At 42.9% G+C, this 22,818-nt stretch overlaps 1 protein-coding gene across 4 annotated transcripts in view; it reads right to left on the bottom strand.

Annotated features, from left to right (window-relative positions):
* PRKCQ (protein kinase C theta) overlaps nt 1-22,818 on the bottom strand; it is a 94,215-nt gene that overhangs the window by 59,020 nt on the left and 12,377 nt on the right. For 2 of the 4 annotated variants that reach the window (XM_038741392.1, XM_038741394.1), the window contains exon 1: nt 4,270-4,322. The exons of the other annotated variants lie outside the window; for them this stretch is intronic. Coding sequence is in view for 1 of the 2 variants with exons in the window: in XM_038741394.1 (XP_038597322.1) it covers nt 4,270-4,314 (45 nt within the window). In the remaining variant the exon portion in view is untranslated. Of the gene's footprint in view, nt 1-4,269; nt 4,323-22,818 lie in introns of those variants that run through there. 4 annotated transcript variants of the gene reach the window in all.

Below are 22,818 nucleotides of genomic sequence, written 5' to 3'. Positions count from 1 at the left end.
CTGAGACAACACCACTGACTTGGATTTATATGCCAGTTTCAATTTTTTTTTTAAGAGCTAGGTGATCTCATTTTTTCCATAGGGACCATCCGAAGTAAAGATTACTTTAGCCACAGGGATGTCCCATCCCAGTGAGTCAACCACAGATCTCGACCTTGGACTCTGATCTCCCAATCCAGTGATTTATCCCATACCAGAAGTTTTCAGTGGGAGGGGGAAGGGAGAAGGAACCTGGGAGGGCATAGGCAGTGGAGGCATATTATTGGAACTCTGGTGAACCAAGCAAAAAGCTGAAGATGGGACAGGAGCAAGTGAGAAAAGCGTGTCCTGTCAGGACCAGTACCTGGTATCAGGTTTTTTTTTTTCAGTTCCTGCCATGGATGCTGCTTCTGGGTCTAATCAGACTGAAGGCTTAGTGAGCATTTGGGTGTGGGTGTGAAGGTGTGTGGGAGGATGAGTAAGTGTGGGTGTGTCTGGGTGAAGATGTATGTGAGGGATGGTGGATGTGAGGGAAGCCCTGAATGTGAAGGCAGTTGGTTTAAAATAGAGGAAACATGGAGGGGTGGGGATGCGGGGAGCTTTCTCAGGTGAAACAAGATCACAGAGGTCCCGGTTTCTGAAGAAGGTTGAAATCGCCTCCGATTCCCTTCCTAGAGATATCCTGGGCAAACAGGAAGGAATGGCTTTAAAGAGTCTGGAGTCCTTTAGGAAAGGGCATGGCCAGTATTGCCACAGACCCTCTCAACAGCTGGGACACATCAAATCTTTCCCTTCCAGACAGTCATCCAAATTGAAGCCAACATAGCTCTTCCAGAGCACTTTCCTCTTACAGACCGACCGTAGCGATGATTCAACAGGAAATTCCCAAGTTCCTTTCTTTCGGTTGGGCGATGGACCTTTGGAATTTGGGGCAAACGTCACAGAGGCAAGAGGGTAATGAATTAAAAACACCATCCCAATCTGAAAAATCTGCCCAGCTCCCTAAGGTCAGGTCACTTAGCTTCTCTGTGCCTCAGTTACCTCATCTGTAAAATGGGGATTTAGACTGTGAGCCCCCCATGGGACAACCTGATCACCTTGTAACCTCCCCAGCGCTTAGAACAGTGCTTTGCACATAGTAAGCGCTTAATAAATGCCATTATTATTATTATTAAAATTCTGAAGAGTTCAGTTTTCTTCAATCAGAATTTTCATCATAAAAATACAGTAATTTACACTTAGTTATGTCTCAGTGTGCTTTCACTGCAGGCTGTGGTAAGGGCGCCCTCAGGGGATTAGGGAACTTTCTCCCCTAAGAGCTTAGAGGGACTTTGTCTGGGAGCTATGGAAGAAGGGGACTCTGAAAAAATCACCCACTGCCAGCATGCAGGGGAAAGGGACTGGATGTTTCTCCCTTCAATTAGAAAATCCTGAGTTTTGTTAGCCAGGCTCATACAAAGGAACAAACCTGAAATCTAGCGAGGACAAAATGGCTCCTTCTAGACCCTTCTCAGGAATGGCCTTATATCCCAAAGCCGGTGCTCAAAAAAATTATCACATTTTTTCCTACCTCCGAAGGCATCAAAGGAAAAAAAATCACGGAAGTAACCTCAGATCCTGTCCTTGCTGTGAAATGACCCAATGATCAGTGTGAATAAAGGAGAAGCTCACAGGAAATGGCTTTCGGAAAGTAAGGTCTGATTCACAGGGCCACATGACTAAATATTTCAAATGAAGTTCAACAAAATTAATCAGACTCGGGAATAAGACAGGATAAAATTTTGCAATGGCCCCGCACATTTTACTGCAAAAGATCTATCAACAATCAAACCAAATTCTTTGAGACTGGGTGAGTTTGCAATGTAATTATACTGTATAGTCGATTCTCCTCTAACAATATTAATAATAGCTGTGGTATTTGTTAAGGGCTTACTTTATGCCACAGACAGTACTAAGCGCTGAGACAGATACAAAGAAATCAGGTCAGCCATGTCCCTGTCCCACGTGGATATCATAATCTAAGTAGGAGGGAGAGGAGGTATCGAATCCCCATTTTACAAATGAGAAAACTGAGTGGCAGAAAAGTTGAGTGACTTGTCTAATGTCAAAGAACAGGTAAGTATTGAAGCTGGCATTAGAACTCAGGTCCGCTGACTCCCAAGCCCGTGCTCTTTCTACTAGGTCACACTGCTTCCTGTGGAGGTTCAATTCCTGGAGAACCTTATGTTAAAGAAAATCTACTCCAGTGCTTAGAATAGTGCTTTGCACATAGTAAGTGCTTAACAAATACCATCATCATTATTATTATTATTCAGAGATACACACAGACACACACGGCATACACACACACGACCATTACTTCCAACTCCGTATGGTGTTCTATCCAGACAGACGCACGCTGTTGAAAGAAATTCTCCAATAGCATTCTCTCCAAAACATAAGATGCAAACAAGCAATTAAAAGCACTGGGGAAATAAAAATATGTGTTTTATAGGTCTCAATCACAATATTAAGCCCTGCTCCTCTATATCTAAACTGTTAGTTATCAGCCCCCTCCTTCCTCTCCTCCTCCTCCCCCTCCCCATCCCCCCGCCTTACCTCCTTCCCCTCTCCACAGCACCTGTATATATGTTTGTACATATTTATTACTCTATTTATTTTACTTGTACATATTTACTATTCTATTTATATTATTTTGTTAATATGTTTTGTTTTGTTGTCTGTCTCCTCCTTCTAGACTGTGAGCCCTCTGTTGGGTAGGGACTGTTTCTATATGTTGCCAACTTGTACTTCCCAAGCGCTTAGTACAGTGCTCTGCACACAGTAAGCGCTCAATAAATGCGATTGAATGAATTAATGAATCAAATTGCTAATCACTTTAGCCTTTGAAATCCATTTTTACCCCCAATCCTGAACAGTTTTCTTTAAATGATGGTTAAAACCTGAAAATTTTTCATTTAAGAAATCACTAGGTTGCTCTTAAAACTGTAACTGCCCAAGGGACCTATGTGGATTTAGAAGCCATCCTAGATGTGTTACATTTAAAGTTGTGTTAACTTTTCAGCTACTTCTTGCAATTTAGTATTTATTTATTTGTACTTATCCTCAGCATTTGTGTATACTATATATGTATAGTCAATATTTCCATAACTGTATCCTCCATTACAGCATGATCTCCTGGTAGGCAGATGTGTTTGATACTTCTTTTGGGTCTTCCCAATGTTTAGTTAAGAGCATTATACTCAGTAGGTGCTCAGTAAATACCATGACTTCTACTGTTAGGGCATTTGTTACTTGAATTGTGAATATTTCCAATGCTGTCAATAAAGTTGGCATTTATTTGGGATGTGATAGCTAGAAGGTGTGACTTTTTAAAAATGCACCATAAATTCTTAAATACTTCTGGGGTTTTCCCTTCTCTCCATTTTGCAGAGATCTGCACCCACTGTTAGTTTTTGCTCAGCTCTTCCATTAGACAGCAAGCTCCTTGTGGGCATGAAATATGTCTCATGCTTCTGTTGTACTTTCCCAAGGACTAAGTACAATGCTTTGCATCCAGTGGGCCCTCAAACACCATTCCCTTCCTATTCTGTGTCAACATTGTTTTGGCTCCAAAATAGAGCCCTCACTCAAAACTAAAACTGGGATGTTCTTACTTTTGGATTGATACTCAATTTCAATACCCTAAATTAAGAGTGTTTGGCTCTTAACACAGTTACATGAGCCAATGATCTCCCTGATGAAAAGTATTTATTTAGTCATTTGTGTATTTGCAAACGCCAGAAAGTAGTATTTCCAAAGAACCATTTGCCATGCAGATGTAGTTAAATGAATCATGAAAATAAATGCTAAAGTGTTTTGAAATTACAGCCAAAAACCCGTTAAACGTTTCTCCCCAAATATATATATATATATAATACACACATACTCATATATAAACCTGCAAAACATACCCTAATAGAGTACACTTAGTTCCCCTGTAACATGAGGGTGGCATTGTTGCAAAACCTTGGTTAAGGAAAACTCGTACTGTAGTACTCACCCATTTGGACACTGCACACATACATGCATGTGTGGGAGCAGTTTGCTATGATACTATGACACATCCAACCCAAACAGGCTCGTGTGGTCGGAATGATATTCCTTCATTCTATAACAGCATTCTAGCTAGAATGTGTAGGGAAAACACATACTAAGGCAGAACCAAGTGTACAGTAAAAACTCTGGTACCCTTGCTTTCAATTTCAGAGAATCCTGATTTTCAGACTTCTCCAGGACAATTACACTTACCCAAATGGATCCAGACTTTCTGTATTTGATTCCTAGATTGTTCATAAACAGAGAGCCTGGAAAAAAGAGGCACTTCTGTAAAGAGCATGGAAACTCTAGATGATGTGAATGAAAAAGTGACACAGGGTAAATGAGAATGTAAGGCAGGTTGGTCCCTTTTTGGTCCCTCATCATAACAGATTTCAGTTTTTTTCCCCAAACAATAATAATAATGCCATTATTATGTGTTTGTACGTGTGTGTGTGTGTGTGTGTGTGTGAGAGAGAGAGAGAGAGAGAGAGAGAGAGAGAGAGAGAGAGAATATTGTTGAGCATGGTGCAGAATCAACCAGCTTCTGACTGTGGCTGTCTAGATTCCTACATTTCCTCTCTGGAGCACCACAAAAGTGAGAGGAGGTAAGCATTTTTTTCCAATTTTCCCTGTGGACATCTGAGATCTTTCTCGGGTGCCTCTAGTCTCCCAATGTTAGTGACTTTCTGCCATTTCACAATTTGAAATTCACATATAAGACTCTCTTGCGTAAGGAGACTAATTTCTATTTAAGTGGCAGGAAAGGAGAAGGAAGTGTGTGGAGAGCACTTTCCCTTTAAGTGGCCGCTGGGTTAAGAGCCTCCCTATCTTGACCAAAATGCTTCCCTGAAGTAGTAGGAACTCTGGGAATCCTGGGAGAGGGAGGACCGATTGTCTAGTAGTAGACAGACCTGGTCAGGGACTCAGAAATTTGAATCCTTTTCCTGGCTCGGCCACTATGGATCTAGGTGACTTTAACCTCTCTGGGTTCCCCTCTGCAGGTCAGTCAACTATATTTATTGGGCATCTAGGAATCACATTACATTCTCCCAAGCACTTAGTACAGTGCCCTGTGTACAGCTGCACTCAACAAGTACTCCTGGCTGATTGACTTGTGTACTGGGCACTTGGAGAACAGTACCACGGTGTGAAAAGTGATCCCTGCCTTCAAAGAGTTTACAATCTGCAAAGTGATCACAGTCCACTTCTTACCATCCTCCAGTATATGAGAAGGATCACAGGACATCTGGACATAACTGAAGTCTCTTTGGAGAGATCTGCTCTACCTTAAATAATTACTGTTTGTTCTATTTAATCAGGCAGAGGTGCACTGTCTAGCCAGCTGCTGGCTCATGGCCCCAGCTGAGCTCTCTGTTGCTCATCATTTTCGGGGGAGGAGATGATTAAAAGGTTTTATTCATCAGAGCTTGAGCCCAAGAAACTCTCCTGTGGGGCTTTCACCTCAGCTGCCCCCAATTCAGAAGTCACCCAGAACTTTTAACTTTTCCAAACACTAGGTTTGCGATGCTGTGAAAATGCTGACCTTTCCACCTTCCATTCCTTTTCACCAGCTCTTCCAGGTTTCCACCTCCCAGGCCTGTACAATTCAGATTTGAAATTTTCTTCCTTTCAGATGGGGCGGGATTTAGAGACTGCCCTGGGTGGTTCAAACCAGCATGGGAATCTGTCTAACTTGATTAACTTGTTTCTACTCCAGCACTTAGTACAGTGCCTGGCACAATTGTTGTTATTATCTGGGTATCCGAGCACTTGGAAACACCATCTATATGTAAAGAACTGATGTGGCTAGGGAAGAGATCAAACAATCAGTGAAACTGTGTAAGGAACTCTGAGTTAAACACTTGGAAAAGAACAATAGAGTTAGTCTACATAATCCCTGCCCTCAAGAAGCTTACAGCCTAGTTGGGGAAACAGACAGTAAGATAAATTAAAGGTGGGAGGGAGGAAAAGAATCCTAGGTAACAAAGAGAAAGATCTCCAGGAAACAAGAGAAACCAGTCTTAATTCTTGATGGAATAAGTTCACTACAGGCAAGGAATGTGTCCACCAAATCCATTATATTGTTCTTTCCCAAGCACTTAGTACAGCGCTCTGCACATAGCAAAGGCTTAATAAAAACGATGGATTGATGGATGGAGAAATGCAGGGTGATGATGGAGTCTCCCATCAGCAACGATGGATGGGTCTGGGAATTCAGGATTGAGAATTCGCCTGGAGGAATTGATTGTGGGGCGTAGTGGCAAGCACAGGGACACTGGCATCCTCTCATCCCTGCTGTGGTCCCCAAGACCACCAAGCAAGGAGGAAGGCAGGGGCACAGCACATTGCAAACTTGCATGTGAGGCAACTACAGGCAGAACTGGAATTAGAACCCAGGTCTCCTGTTCCCTGAGCAGTGCTGTTCCCACTGGATCAACATCAGGGCTAAGACATGCAATAATACGAGTCCCAGCTTGCACAAGAACTAAAATACTTAGGCTGCTTCTCTGGATGCACTAGGACTGGACTCCAATGCTCCCGATGGCTTGAATGGGCTGCAAGCTGGGTGCCAAATTCGAACTAAAGTCCCCTCTCCGTTCCTTTGACCTCCAGAGCTAACATCCATGTCAAGAACTGCTAAATTTTCTCTATTCATTTGTCTGGAGGGGAAAACTTCTTACTCAAGGCTTGCTTCCACTTTACCCACCTTCAAAATCCTCCTAAAATCACATCTCCTCCAAGAGGCCTTCTCTGATTAAGCCCTAATTTCTCCTATCCATCCTCCCCTTACCATTTACTATGCATAAGGATGTATCCCCCTTGAGAACTTGGATACTCGCCCCAACCCCACAGCACTTACACTCTACTTATATTTTATCATTTTCCTTATATGTAATTTATCTTAAAGACTGCCTCTCCCCTGTAGACTGTAAGCTCCTTGTGGGCAGGGATCATGTCTTCCAACTCTCATATACTGTACTTTCCCAAGTGCTTAGTACATGCTCTGCATATAGTAAGCTCTCAATTAACACTACTGATTGATTGACTGGAAATGGAGGCGCACCCCAGGTCTGGACAGACACTGGTTTCCTTAGGTTTTTAAGGGAACCCCAAGAAGTTATGTAATCAGTCTGGACCCCCAAGTAAAGTCTTCTGAACCATCCCAGATTGGGAATGAGTGTTTCGTTGCTGCTGCTGTTGCTGATGATGATGATGATAAAGAAAAGTGTCCATCTGAGTCTTAACTATATCCAGGAGAGGATATTTCACCACAGCCTTCCACCCACAGTAGATTTATTTCAGTGCCTAATAACACTGGCCATCACAAAATTCTTCCTTGTAAATATACAACATTTCTCCTCCTGAAGTTTCAGCCCAATTACCCCATTTGTCCTCTGTCCTCAGTTGAGATAGAAAACACAGAAATTGGTCAGCATCTCCCTAAATACATGAATCTCCTTTGCCACATGATTATCTTCTTTTATTGTACCCTCCCAGGTGCCTGGTACTTGGTAGTAGTAGCCACCTCAATCAATACTGATGATGTTGGTTGCCAACTTTCATTTTGAATTCAGGGATGAAAAATAGGGCACTTTAGAGGGAGCAGGAGAAATGAAGAAGTATTTGGGCTAGTGCCAAGAACACAGGCTTAAGATTCAGGGGACTTGGGCTCTAATTGCAGCTCTGCCACCAGCCTGCTGTTTGAATATGGGAAAGTCACTTGACTTCTCTGTGCCTTACTTCCCTCATCTGTAAAATGGGGACTAAATACTTGTTCTCCCTCCTATTTAGATGCTAAGCTCCATGTGAGACAGGGACTGTGAGACTGAACTAAGTGCTTGACATATAGTAAGCACTTAAGTACCACAGTTATTATGGGGCTTGGGAGTAGCAGACAGTCAAGTTCTGAAGTCCAATGGCTCAGTAAGACTAGGTTCAGAAGTCCATGAGAAGCAGCGTGGCATAGTGGAAAGAGCCCGGGCTTGGAAATCAGAGGATGTGGGTTCTAATCCCGGCTCTGCCACTTGTCAGCTGTGTGACCTGGGGCAAGCCACTTAACTTCTCTGTGCCTCAGTTACCTCATCTGCAAAGTAGGGATTAAGACTTGGGCGGGCATCCAAAATAATAGTAATCATTAATAAATAATTATGGTATTTGTGAAGTTCTTACTATGTGCCAAGCACTGTTCTAAGTGCGGGGGAGGGAGGGATATTCTATTTACTATTCTATTTATTTTGTTAATGATGTGCGTGTAGCTTTACTTCTCTTTATTCTGATGACTTGACACCTGTCCACATGTTTTGTTTTGTTTTCTGTCTCCCCTTTTCTAGACTGTGAGCCCACTGTTGGGTAGGGACCGTCTCTATATGTTGCCAACTTGTACTTCCCAAGCGCTTAGTACAGTGCTCTGCACACAGTAAGCACTCAATAAATACAAATGAATGAATGAAAGACTTTGAGCCCCACGTGGGACAACTTGATTACCTTGTATCTACCCCAGCACTTAGAACAGTGATTGGCTCATAGTAAGCGCTTAACAAATATCATAATTATTATTCAGGCCCACTCTGAAGCACTCAGGTCATGATGGAGACCTGCAGAGTGTGAGGCTGTGAGTTCTGACACGGATTTGTAAGGGCAAAACACCTGTGCCCCCTGCCTTCCTCCTTTTTTATAATTTGTTTAACCTTCCCTCCTTGTCTCATTTTTTTAATCCCTTCCAAACATTTTTGAGGCTCTTCCCTGAGTCGTCTCCAGTTTCTCCACATTCCTTCTAAAGTGTGGTGTCCAAGACTGAGCGCATGATTTTAATTTGGGCCCGAGTAAGACAAAAGTGTAAACAATAGAAAGAAGCTAGTTCCGAATTCTTGCAAGTCAGAGGATACTAAGAGGAGGGGGCCCAGGAACCCCTGCAGGAAAGAGTCAAAGGCCAGAAGCAATATACAAGTTAGCACCAGAATATTTTTGAATTAACTGTCCAGACCCTTTTTAAAATAGGAGAGCAGCACTAGATACATACTTAGGGTCTGAAATAGCAAGAAAGCCTTGTGGGATGGGCAGTATATCAGAATAGAAAGTGATACATCTGTATTACTTCCTGTTCAATCCTTGTTATTCCCTCTGCATTCGCTCTTGGTAAATAATTTTTTCTCCATCCGCTCTCTCAGTTGTCCCTCATGTCTAATTCCTACCTGTGTATTCTTTCTCAGTGCTTAGTACAGTGCTCTGCACACAGTCAGCACTTAAGAAATAACATTTCTGCTAAGCTCCTACCAAGCCGTCATTGTATCTTGCTCCCATTGTGTTCTCCCAAACACTCAGCACATCACTTTGTTCTTAGATGGTGCTCAATAAATATCAATGATGATAATGAAACTAACACACTGCATCTTGCTTCTCACCAAGAGTCAGCATGAGGGAGGAAGCTAGCTTGTTGCTTGACCACTAGAGAGGGAGTCAGGAACCCAGTTCTGCCCACGATCTGGCTGCGATGCCTGAAATGGTGTGGAGGCAGCCTGGACTAGAAGAAAGAGCACAGGTGTGATGGTCAGGTGACAGCTTTTGGTCTCCTTTCTGTCATCGGCTTCCCGCGCAACCTCAGGCAAGTCACTTAACCTCTCGGGGCCACCGTCTCTCCCTCTGAAAGTGGAAATACTATTGCCTGCCTTTCTCTGGCTCGCAGGGCTGTTATGAGGATAAAATGAGATAACTATTGTGAAAACGTTTTAGAAAAATCAAAATGCCCTCCAAATACACGGTATTACAGGTCACTTAGACTCGCTGTGCCTGAGTTTCCCCATCCCAAAACTAAGACACAAATACTTGCTCCAGCCTACTTCAGAAATGGTCCGGTAAGGATTAGATATATTTTTAAAAATGTAAGGCTTTGGGGGAAAATCAGTATAAATTCAAGGTCTAATTATCATTATGTTGTTTCGGAAAAAAAAAACACAACAAAAACGATTAATGCATCCATTTGGCTTTTAACTCCTCTGCAGTTCAGAAGGCACCGGAGTCATAGGAAAATCATCTTCTCAATTTATTGACCTTTAACTCATTTCGAAACTAGCACCTAAATCAGCACTACCCCGAAAAAATTCACTGCTGTAAGGTCACATAGACAATAAGCAGTGGGGACTCTTCTCAGCTGTGGGGTTCCTGGGTGTACAAAAAAAAGAAATGAAAAGAAGCCCCCTAAACTATCTGACAATGAGGTGTGCAGCTCATCTGTGCTCCCCTTTGAAGTCTCCTTCGTTAGCCCAGCGGTTCCTGTATTTCGGTTCAGTCAGTAATTGGTTAGCACACTTCCTGCTGTGTTTACTTTTAAAAAAGGGAGAAAAAAAATCAAAACAGGTGGAGTCTTGGCTTCTGAAAATACCCAACACTGCGTCAGCATGGCTTGTGCTTCCCGTCGCTTCCTGCACAAGACTTGTCTGGTTTCAATCTCTCACTCAAAGATGACAAAAAAAATGAAAAAAGGGACAAAAAAGTGAAAGAGGGAAAAATGTTTGCCTTGAACATCTTGTCTTTCTCTGTTCCTCAGAGAGTTCTCTCCCCGCCTCCTCCCCCACTGGGAAGTAAGGCAATTTGGCTCTTAAGTTTCTAGTAGGTCAGTAATAACCACTCTTTGTGGTTATGTAAGAGAAAACCAACACCTCAATGTAATGTCAAAATGTTGCCACTAGTGATCAAATAAGCCAGCTCTTTCATGAGTACTCACGGACAATGGATTCCACCTTAAGCCACAGTGAGCACAGTATCTGTTTGGTGTAATCCACCCCTGGAGCAATCACCCCTTCGGAGCCTTTGCACTGGAGTTAGAAAATGGGGGCTAACAAGGGAACAGTTTCCCAACATGACTACCACAGGAGAAGCAGCATGGCCTACTGGATAGAGCAGGGACCTGGGGGTCAGAAGGACCTGGGTCCTAATCCCAGCTCTGCCATTTGTCTGCTGGGTAGCCATTGAGCAAGTCACTTTACTTCTCTGTGCCTCAGTTTCCTCCTCTGGAAAAAGGGGATTAAGACTGTGAGCCCCATGTGGGACAGGAACTGTATCCAACCTGATGAGCTTGTATCAACTCTAGTGCCTGGCACATAATAACTTCTTAAAAAAAGTGAATTTGACATGAGGATGTGCTCAGCTCACTAAAGACTCTCAGAATAAACCCAACTTTTCCCTCTGTCAAGGGGCATAGGCATTTCTTCTGGTAGTGGTGTAGAGGCCACTATGTGTAATGAGCAGACCAGCCTATGTGATAAGCTTCTGCTTTAAAAACAGAGCTACCTGAGGCATCTGCTGCCAAACTGCAGCTCAGTAAAGCTCACAGCAATTACGGCTATAGCTACCCGGAGCAGGTGACCACTTATCATTGGCATAATTCTGTTTTCATTGAGGGGCATCTCCTGGGAGGAAAGTGGGCTGGAAAATGGAGTCAGAAACCTGGTACATATTTTTTGTTCTTCTCTGCAAGGCTGGTTGAATATTAGTCATTCGGAAAATGCTCTTTGAAGGAGGGATCAGAAAGCCTTCAGAGGCAAAGTAGCCACAGCAGTGGTGCCATACAGCTCGGAAACTCCTTTCTTCCAAGACTCAGTTGATGTTTTCACTCTTGACTGGCACAGGGCCACCCCTGGGGATAAACACTCTTCTTGGCAGATGGGCTGGCATCACCCCAAGTTGGGTACCTAGTAGGTTACGTAGACTTTAGCACAGTGGAGTTAGTGGGCATGATCCCTGCCCTTAAGGAGCTTAAAATCTACTGGGAGAGACAGACACTCAAGTAAAGTCCAATAAGTACAGTGAGGGGACTCCCCAGATATACCATACTCCAGGCTGGACTTGGGACAAAGTCAAAACCATTCCTTTTCAGGCACCAAAAATGCTTCCTGGGTACCCGTGGGCAAGTCACTTCCATTCTCTGTGACTTAGTTTCCTCAACTGTAAAATGGGAATCTCCTATTCCCCCTCGTATTTAGACGGTGAGTCCGATTTGGGATAGGGACTATGCCCAAACTGACTGACTGATATCTACGCAGCACTTAGAAGAGGGCTTGACACATAGTAAGCGGTTAACAATATTATAATAATAATGTTACAGGGGACTTGACAGCCAGTTACATCCAGGTCAAGCTCCTCTAGTAGCGCTTGACCAGGCCAGAACAGTCACCCCCGACCCACCCCTAAAAGGCATTTAGTTCATTCACAGAAGTAACAGAGAATATGTCTCATTCCCAAAGGGATAATTACCTAACCTTCCAATTCTCAACTCTCATACTCTCCCCTTGGCCCAGCTCCCCCCATTACTGTGCTATTGCTGTGTTTGTAGTTTAGAGAAAGAGTCTTAAGTCTGCACTTTCTATTTTGATTTTTTTTTACTTTTTCCTCTCATAAGGACCTCAAAAGAATATGGTAGATTTAAAATGTAAGCTACAAAAACAATGGGCACTTTATAGTTTGATTTTCTCTCAGGTTTCTGGGGAGATGTTCCATCACTTTCACATTCCTTACTGAAGACTTGAGATGAATGGCATCGGCTTATTATCACTTCTATTTCCCCTTCAGTTCTGCTATTAACTGGATCTTAGAATAGCCCAGAACACACACAGACACACACGAACACACATGTGCACATACCTCTCCTCTCTCTCTCCCTCTCATTTTTATTGAGTGCTTTCTGTGTGCAGAGCACTGTAAAAGCACTTGGGAGAGTACAATATAACAATATAACTGACACATTACCTGCCCTCAATGTGCTTATAGTCTAGAGGGGGAGACATACATTAACATAAATAAAATTACACATATATGTACATAAGTGCTGTTGGACTGGGAGGGGGGATGAATAAAGGGATAAGTCAGGGTGACACAGAAGGGAGGAGTGGGAGAAGAAGAAAGGCGGGCTTAGTTAGGGAAGGCCTCTTGGAGGAGATGTGGCTTCAATAATACTTTGAAGGGGTGGAGAGTAATTGTCTGTTGGATATAAAGAGGGAGAATGTTCCAGGCCAGAGGCAGGACGTGGGCAAGAGGTTGGCGGCGAGCTAGACAAGATCGAGGTACAGTGAGAAGGTTAACATTAGAGGAGTGAAGTGTGCAATCTGGGTTCTGAGATAGGAGAGTGCAAGGTGATTGAGTGCTTTAAATCTAATGGGAAGGAGTTTCTGTCTGATGTGGAAGTGGGTGGGCAACCACTGGAGGTTCTTGAGGAGTGGGGAAACATGGCCTGAACGTTTTTGTAGAAGAGTGATCTGGGCAGTAGAATGAAGTCTGGACTGGACTGGAGAGACAGGAAATGGGGTGGTCAGCAAGGAGGCTGATACAGTAATCAAGATGGGATAGGATAGGTGCTTGGATTAACATGGTAGCAGTTTGGGATGGAGAGGAAAAGGAAAAGGTGGATTTTAGCAATGTTATGAAGGTTGAACTGACAGGATTTAGTGACGGATTGAATATGTGGGTTGAATGAGAAAGGAGTCAATCTCTCTCTCTCTCTCTCTCTTTCTCTCTCTCTCTGAAAATCAGGTTTCCATCTGGGTGAAAGGGAAAAATCTGTAGTCTCTGATATGGAATCACTAATAAGTATCCCAAATATTTTTAACCATTTCCTCACCGAGAAGCACTTAAGTGATCAAATGAATTAAACCAGTGTTCCTGTCTCATCTACCATCATAAAGGGCTACTTGCAGGGCTAATTTATCACAGACCTCAGACAGCTATGAAGTTCAGGAAAATATTGTAGAAATTGTGTTACTCTCCTTAAGGCAAGGAATAGATGCCCACTCCACAGTAAGGACTAGAGAGTGACAAGACCCAAAATGGAGACTTTCTGGTCTACCTTTCTGACATAGGTCCCCTTCTGGTCCTTATCCTCCCTAAAATCCCTGCTGTTCTTCTTCCCCTACACTCAAAGTGGAAAGTTGGCAATTCTAAGGGGAGGAGAGGAGAGGGGTGCTACTGTAGATTGAGGTGGATGTTGGGGATAGAGGGAAAACTTCTCCATTCAAATCTCCAGGATACATTTTGCTTGAACTTGATAACAACGTCAAGAATGAAATAATGGGCCCCAGACTACCTGGTGCAGTTAATTTCATCACTGATATTTTCCCATTGGGAAAGCTGAATGAGAAAGAAACTAAAGAACTTGCCAAAGACCACAGAATGAGTAACCCACCCATTGAACAGAGACTTCAAACCTTTAGTATCCCGATCCCTTGCACTAAAACCTTGACAGCGCCTTCTTTCCCCCCAGAGTTCATTAGGAGGCTTTGTTTCCCACCGTAATGCAAATGAATGTCCTCATTAATATTTCTCATTAGAGGGATTTACTGAAGACACTGCTTCACTGTCGTTATTTGTGATACTGCATGTATTAGTCATACAGTTTTTACTGGGGAGCAACAAAATTAACTGGAGAGGTAATAAAATGAATTCCACAATACCTTCCTTGTTTGGAGAATGACCACTTTGGGTCACAACTCAACTTTCCCCTTTTACTTACCTAATGTATACAGCTTGATTGTCTACACTGCTCAAAAGATTCAGCTAATTGCTTTGTTTGGACTGCATGTATGCCTCAATCTTCACTGGATGACTGGCTGGAAACCGCGGCCAGCATTTGAAACTGTTTCCATCTGGGATTCAAGGGTGGTCTTGGGATTGTGGATCCCAACTCCAAAGCCAGGACTTCTCCATGAAGCTGTTCTTACCATAGTTACATTGGCCCTTCACCAACAATTCTGCACAGTGACACTGGCAGCCCTCAATCCTCTATGTTAGCTGTGGGAAAGTTTGCCAAACCTCATTTTGGACATTGTTTTGACCTCTTCAAACAAAACAGCTTTAAATAACTAAGAAGGTTTTATCTATCTGTTTGTGTACCTACATCTATATATACACATACAGATATAGATATAAATATAGATATGTGTGTATGGCTACCTACCTATCGATATCTCTCTCTGTATGCACAGATATAGATAGGTAGATGAATAGCTATACACCCTCATAATAGTCCTTCAATTTCAAAGAAGACACCACTAGCAGTGAAGAGAGAGAGAGAGAGAGAGAGAGAGAGAGAGAGAGAGAGAGAGAGTGAGTGTGTGTGTGTGTGTGTGTGTGTGTGTGTGTGTGTGTGTGTGTGTGAGAAAAGACCAATGTGGGACCCGCAGTTCTGGCCACATTGTACATACAAAAAGGTGGTCCATTTTTGTATCGTCATACTCAGTGTTTGTGGCATCTGGCGGTTTTCTCTTTCACCTCTGTATCTTCTTCCTTTGAACTAATGAAACCCAGCAGTTTTGAATTCCACCTTTTCTCCTTACCCCTCTGTGCACTCCGATAGAGGCAGGACAGATGGACCTCAGGTGGCTGGTAAGGTGGGATTTGGGAGGATGAAGAGTCTGGGCTGAAGGTGGGTGCACAATTAAGGCAGTGTGGGAGGCTCCTGTTGAGGGTGAAGTTTGTTGTGGGTAGGGAATGTGACACTTATATTGTTGTGTTGTAGTCTCCCAAGTGCTTAGTACAGCACTCTGCACACAGTAAGTGTTCAACACAAATGCTGCAGCTGAAGAGTTTGCAGTCTAACAGCAAAGGCCAGAAAAGACTAAAGGGATAGGGGAGGATTGGAAGGCACTGAAAAGACCCAATCTCCCTGCCCAGGGCACTATTAATAATGATAACAATAATAATAATAATAATGATGATGGCATTTAAGCACTTACTATGTGCAAAGCACTGTTCTAAGTGCTGTGGGGGACACAAGGTGATCATGTTGTCCCACGTGGGGCTCACAGTGTTAATCCCCATTTTACAGATGAGGTAACTGAGGCTCAGAGAGGTTAAATAACTTGCCCAAGGTCACACAGCAGACATGTGGGGGAGCCGGGATTAGAACCCATGACCTCTGACTCCCAAGCCCTTGCTCTTTCCACTGAGCCACACTGCTTCTCTAATTATTATTCACTTCTACACTATTCTTCTTCTTCACTGTTATTTATTTATTAATCATATTTATTGAGCACTTACAGTGCACAAAGCACTGTACTAAGCACTTGAGAGTGTAAAATATAAGATTTAACACATTCCCTGCCCAAAACGAACTCACAGTCTAGAGGGGAAGACAGACTTTAACATAAATAAATATATAAATAAATAAATTACAGATATATACATATATATAGACGTGTGCTATGGGGAAAGGAGAGAGGATGAATGAAGGAATAAATATGAGGGCATAGAAGGGAGTGAGAGAAGAGGAGAGGAAGACACAGTCAGGGAAGGCTTCCTGGAGGAGATATGCCTTCAATAAGGCACTACTTCATCTAGGCCTGGCCTTCGGTGGAGATGCTAATAAAGTATGATGTAAAGCAGGTAGCAGGGGAGGGAAGGAGAAGGCTGTAAGGGGCCTGGAAACTCTTAAAACTGGGGAGTTGAGCCCTGACTATACTTATCAGAAACCCCCCCCCCCAATTTTATCCCCTCTTCTGGCTATACATATTGTCAGAGTTTTGTGTGAGTAATTGTGTCCCAAGTAGATAAATTATCTCCCTACCTATTCAGGCAGTGATACATGAAATTCTGGAAAAGCAACACAATCACAACGCAGATGCAGGCAATCACACAGCAGCAGCACAATTCCCTGCTTTTGGACCTGGCATATTTGTAACAACACAACAGAAACTGTCCAAATGGTCACTTGCTTTGATAGAATTCTTCCATTTCTGCTCCCATCACCCGAACCCCACTTTCTTCTTTCAAATCCAGTTGTTGTTCTGCCAAAAGAAATATGTTTCATTTTGGAAAAGTGGCGAGGAGAGGGCACTGTGTTGTCGGGAGGAGAGGGAAGGGGCAGAGCCAGGGGTCTCAATTCCTCCGAGGTCCTCTGTTTGATTGACTGAGTTGCTACTGATGTAAGGAGCAAGTGGCAGCAATTACTGCTTTCCTCCTAAGGAAAAAAAAAGTATCTGGGGCAGATCTTAGCTCTCATAGGAACGCTTTAGGAATTCATCAGGCGATCCCGATTCCAAGGGTTTTCAAAGAAGCATTTCCCCAGGTCAAAGGGGTGCGTTGGCTTGATTATGCTCCTGTTGCTAGGGTCTCGCTTGCCTAAATTCCTTCCATTTATGTGGCTCCTCATAAAGCTTAGACATTCTTTTGGAGCTGCACATGGTTCACCAGTGCCTGATTTCCCAGCATTTCTGCCGTCAGCCCTCCAGGGAGTGACTGAGGGTCTGCCATGGATTGACTGGTTAACAGCCCCAGAACCTTGAAAAAAAATATGCTCCAAATGAAGCAGTTGGAGAATTATCGACCTGCGTAAAATATTCTGGTCAAGGACCATCTGACTACCATTTAAAATTCTGTTTATTGGGCAACCTTGCTATAATTGAAGCTATCATTTTATCTATGAGGGTATAAGATGGGTCCACCCAGAAATTTAATGGACAGGTTTTTATTTTTAGCTGCTGGCAACTTGCATATTTGGGCAGATGAGTAATAAATAGTGGTATTATTCTAGGTGACGTAATTGAGGTAATTCCCTCTCTTTTACTCTCCATGTGCCTGTAGGGGAGAGGATTGGTCTCATGAGTGCCAGGGAAGTGTATTGTAGCACAGTAATATATGGACATTTGGATGAGCTTTGTCACCCCATATACAGTCAAAGGAAAAGCAGAGTGGCCTTGTGGAAGGAGCACGGGCCTGAAGTCAGAGGATATGGGTTCTAATCCTGGCTCCGCAACATGTCTGCTGGGTGACCTTGGGCAAGTCACTTAAGTTCTCTGTGTCTGTTACCTCATCTGTAAAATGTGGATTAAGCCTGTGAGCTCCATGGGGCACAGGGACTGTGTCTGATCTGTTGTATCTACCCCAGTGCTTAGAACAGTGCCTGGTACATAATAAGCACCTAACAAATATCAAAGTTATTATTATTATTATTATATAGTCTTGGGTTGAACTTCCTGGGTCCCTAGATCTTGTGTAGCATGGTTTTGGCTGGATCCCCTCATTCTTGGGGTGCAACAGTGTACAGAGAAAAATGGTCGGCAGGCATTAGTGTACAGTGTGTGGTTTGCTGACAATCATTTTTGTTGGTGCCCTTGAGATAGAAGAGAACTCCTATACTAAGTCCACATCCTTTGGGCATACCACTGTAGACTGAGGCACTCATCACTCCTAGTGACTGTGGGCATTGAAAAGTGGATAAATGGTGACAATGCCAGCATTTTATACAACGGTATATTTAGGGACCAATTGTATTTTGAGCTCATTGGAGATTTTCGTGGTAGTGGAATTTATTTTTCCTTGGGAATGGAAATCATTGTCCACAACAATAACTATTATTAAGATTACCATTTGTACATTTTCTTTTCTTTACCTTATCTGTGAGGGTTTGTCCCTATCAAACTGGGGAGAAATATAGTTTGAATTTTTTTAATGGTGCCATCCTCAGTTTTCAAAATTATTAAAAATTCCTGCTAGTTATTTTTTGGATTAAGATTTTTAAGACCACATGAATTCACCAAATTAAATGGTCTAATAAAGTTTATTGTTAAATAGGAAAATTTCCATTACATTCATTAAAATATATGAAAACCTCACAAATAAGATTGTGATTTTCTCCTTCAACGGCTAATTAAGTAATCTGGAATTAAACTCAACCTTTTTTAAAGTTATTTATTTTTGTAGACTGCCTATTATGCAAAGTCATCAATGTCTTTGAAGTCACTGTCCATCTGGGTTTTATTTACAGAAAGTGTGTTGTAAATATAAAAATATGGTACATATTAAGAGTCTCCTGTTCAGCAACAGCCAAGCTTTTCCATTCCTTCTGTCATTTTCCCTTGCCCTGAATCCTGTTTCATAACTACCCAACAGTATGAAAACATCATCATTCATCATGGCCATTAAGCTTAATTTTATTCTAATGATGATCACAGCTCACTCTCCTAGAGAGCAAGTGACTGACTTTTGAAAAAAATTATTGGAGATCATTATTTAGACAGTGGACTCCTAATCCCGCTTGGGCCAGCAAAATCACCCTTATTTTAGGGATGAAGAAACCAGTTTATACTTGAGTGCAAGCAAATCACACAGTGGGGATTAAACTCATAAATACCTAGCATTCAGCCCAGGCCTTAGATTCTTGGGCCTTGTGACCTCTCCACTGGCGTGAAACTGCTTTGAAAACTAGAAGAGAATGAAGTTGTGGCTAGAGCCTTGAGAGAGTGTTCCAGAACTTTAAAATCCCTTTCAAAAAGCTCAAATTGAATCTCTCCCCCCACCCCACCAAAGATCAGGCCTTGAGGCTTCCACACCAGGAAGGGAGAGAGGTAGAAAACAGATCCACAAGGGCAATAAAAAGGTACTTAGACTGTGTAACAGCTGTACACAGAAAACCACAGCTGATACCTAGCAGCTCAACTAAAGATAACACTGATAAAGTGCAAGGAGATAAAGAAACTAGGCTAGTTATCTGAGCACATAAAACAGATGTGAGGGATGGATGGAGGATTATGGGAACTCCTGGAGAGGAGGGAGGTTGAGGGGGTGCTGGATGAATAGGTTTATTTGGGGAGCAAAGTCCTATTAAGGAAATGTCCGCTACTCTTCCCTAGTGTTGCAGTCCTCACGGTAAACCAACTTTGCTGAAATCTAGTCACCCAAATGACTCTCTTTCAAAAGGGGGAAGCTGGGATTGGGGGCAGAAGTGCTCTAAACATATTACCGGGAGCCTAGGTCATGGGTTCAAATCCCAGCTCCGCCACTTGTCAGCTGTGTGACTTCGGGCAAGTCACTTAACTTCTCTGGGTCTCAGTTCCCTCATCTGTAAAGTGGGGATTAAGACTGTGAGCCCCTCTGTGGGACAACCTCATCACCTTGTAATCTCTCCAGGGTTTAGAACAGTGCTTTGCACATAGTAAGCACTTAAGAAATGCTGTCATTATTATTATTATTCGATGTATACCTTCAATGGTCAGAGCCAAAGTTGGGTAGGAGGGGCACTTACAGCATGGCCTAATGGCAGGAGTACGGGCTTGGGAGTCAGAGGACGTGGGTTCTAATTCTGGCTCCTCCACTTGTCTGCTGTGTGACCTTGGACAAGTCACTTCACTTCTCTGCCTCAGTTACTTCATCTCTAAAATGGGGAATAAGACTGTGAGCCCCACGTGGGACAACATGATTACCTTATATCTACCCCAGTGCTTACAACAGTGCTTCGCACATAGTAAGTGCTTAGCAAATACAGTAATTATTAGTATTAAGTGAAGGCAGATAGCACTTTCATGGTGTCAGGGCACAGATTCTTGCAGCTGCCTGAAAATGTCTCAGGGACACTTCACTGAATTGAACCTGCTGAGTCAAGGTAAGCGGCTCTGGGATTTGTAGTGCCACAGAACTACCTTGGACTCCAGGGCCTAATGTCCCATGAGCATATAAGCCAAACCTCCTCCTGGTTGCTACCACTTTTCTGCCCAAACTTCATGATGTGAAACTGGGGAGCCAAAATATCTGGACAGCCAGTAGGGTGGGGAGTGACAGGGGAAGGGATGGGATAACCCATGCAAAACTGCAGTAATAGCAACAGCCAAAGTTAAATGAAACTACAGCCAGATTTATCCACCACTGCCACTGTACACAGGATGCCACTGGAGGGGTCAGACTGGAGATCAAACCCAAGCTGCCATGTCGGCATACCTAACATTCAGTCCCAGAGCTTAGATTCCTGGGTCCTGTGATCTCTCCACTGCCAGGGGAGTAGTAGTAATAATAATAATAATAATAATGGTATTTGTTAAGCACTTACTATGTGAAGAGCACTGTTCTAAGCGCTGGGGAGGTTACAAGGCGATCAGGTTGTCCCACAGGGGGCTCACAGTTTTAATACCCATTTTACAGATGAGGGAACTGAGGCACAGAGAAGTTAAGTGACTTGCCCAAAGTCACACAGTTGACAGTTGGCAAAGCTGGGATTTGAACCCATGACATCTGACTCCAAAGCCCATGCTCTTTCCACTGAGCCCCGTTTATTAACTAACATTTATTAATTTAGCATTTATTAGTTATTAACATAACTAACATTTATTAAGTGCTTACTCTGCGCAGAGCCCTGTACTGAGCACTGGGAAAGAATACACTGGTGAGAAATGAAACTGACCACTACTCTCCCCACCTTGAAAGCCTTATTAAAATCACATCTTCTCCTCCAAGAGACCTTCCCTGACTACCCTAATTTCCCCTACTCCCTCTTCCTTCTGCATCATTCATTCATTCAATCGTATTTATTGAGCGCTTACTGTGTGCAGAGCACTGTACTAAGCGCTTGACATACATTTCAAACTGTACACTTTTAAACACTTGATATTCACTCCACCCTCAGCCCCACAGCACTTATGTACATCTCCATAATGTATTTTATTGTCTGTTTCCCCTTCTGGATTCTATGCTCTTGGTGGTCAGGGAACACGCCTATTTTTTATAGTCTCCCAAGTACTTAATAGAGTGCTCTGCAAACACTAAGCACTCAATAAATACCATTATTTGAAAATTGATTATCACAGACTTCTTTACCTCTATCACACCCAAGCAATTTGTTTGTCTAAGGTAAATAGTAAATGCTTTGTTTCTAAGATGTAATTGTGCTTGCTTTCTAGCTGTTTTTTTTGCTAAAACAATCCTGACACAAATTGGGCTGGAAGCATGCAGACTTCTAGATTTATTTGAAAATTGTGCCAGACCCAGGGCAGCTGATATTTCATGGCCCCTCCTCATGTCTCAACTGGTTCTCCCCTACCCTCTCCCACCCACCAACTCCTCCTCACAAGCATTATCTCCCAGCACTGGTCAGGGAGAAGGGGAAGGTAGTGGTCCATAGCAGCCCAATAGGTCATCTGAACCAGATCCCTGCCTCCAGGCAGATGAATACCTATATTCTCCAGGAGAAGATGGTTGTCTCGTTTTATTTTTATGGGATCTTTAAGTGATCTAGATTCATTCATCTGAATCTATCTCATATTCATTCATTCTTATTTCACACATGATCCCCACCTACCAAGTTAGTGCTTCAATCCATGTTTAATAGATCTGGGTCACTGGGAAAGCTATGTATCCGGACACCCACCAGGATCACCTTATCCCAAAACACAACTTTCCCTGGAACTCAGCTTCAAACTACTTTTCCCTGGTTTTGTGCTGAGGAACTAACCAGTGACTCGCTCTTTTACTTTGGGAGCAAGAGAAAGAGTCAAGAGCTAAGGCTAGACTATGAAAGAGGAATCATTTGCTTTCTTCTCTGCAATCTCCTTATATAAAAAGGCCATTTCCAGCCAGAAAAAATATGGGATATTTTGTCAATGGAAAAGATGATTAGGAACATAGAAGATACCTACAATTTCTGCCTTATGCCGGACATTTCCACCTCTCTGTAATGTCCAAGGCTTGATTTAAATTGGCATCTTCTTGAGGCTGCTCCCCAGGAAATCCTGATTTCTATAGCACTGTTTTTGTGGGGGTTGGGGTGGCTTTTTTTTTCTGTGGGGAGGACTTCTCCAGGCATCAAGCTGATTGTGGCCTACTATTCTGGGGCGGAAGGGGGGAAATCAAATAGTAGCTCTTTTTTTCTGCAATGAAAAATGTTCTTACTGCTTCATGAGCCCTTTCCTCCTCCAGATCTTAAGTGTACCGCAAACAGAAGGTGAGGTTAGATGATAGTGTCACACCGGGGTTTTTTTTTTTGTTGTTGGTTTAAATAGTGTAAGGGGG

This window comes from Tachyglossus aculeatus, assembly GCF_015852505.1.
Source record: "Tachyglossus aculeatus isolate mTacAcu1 chromosome 12 unlocalized genomic scaffold, mTacAcu1.pri SUPER_6_unloc_1, whole genome shotgun sequence".
In the NCBI taxonomy this organism is placed as follows: domain Eukaryota; kingdom Metazoa; phylum Chordata; class Mammalia; order Monotremata; family Tachyglossidae; genus Tachyglossus; species Tachyglossus aculeatus.
Note: the sequence above shows the minus strand (reverse complement) of the source record. Positions and strands in the feature narration are given on the sequence as shown.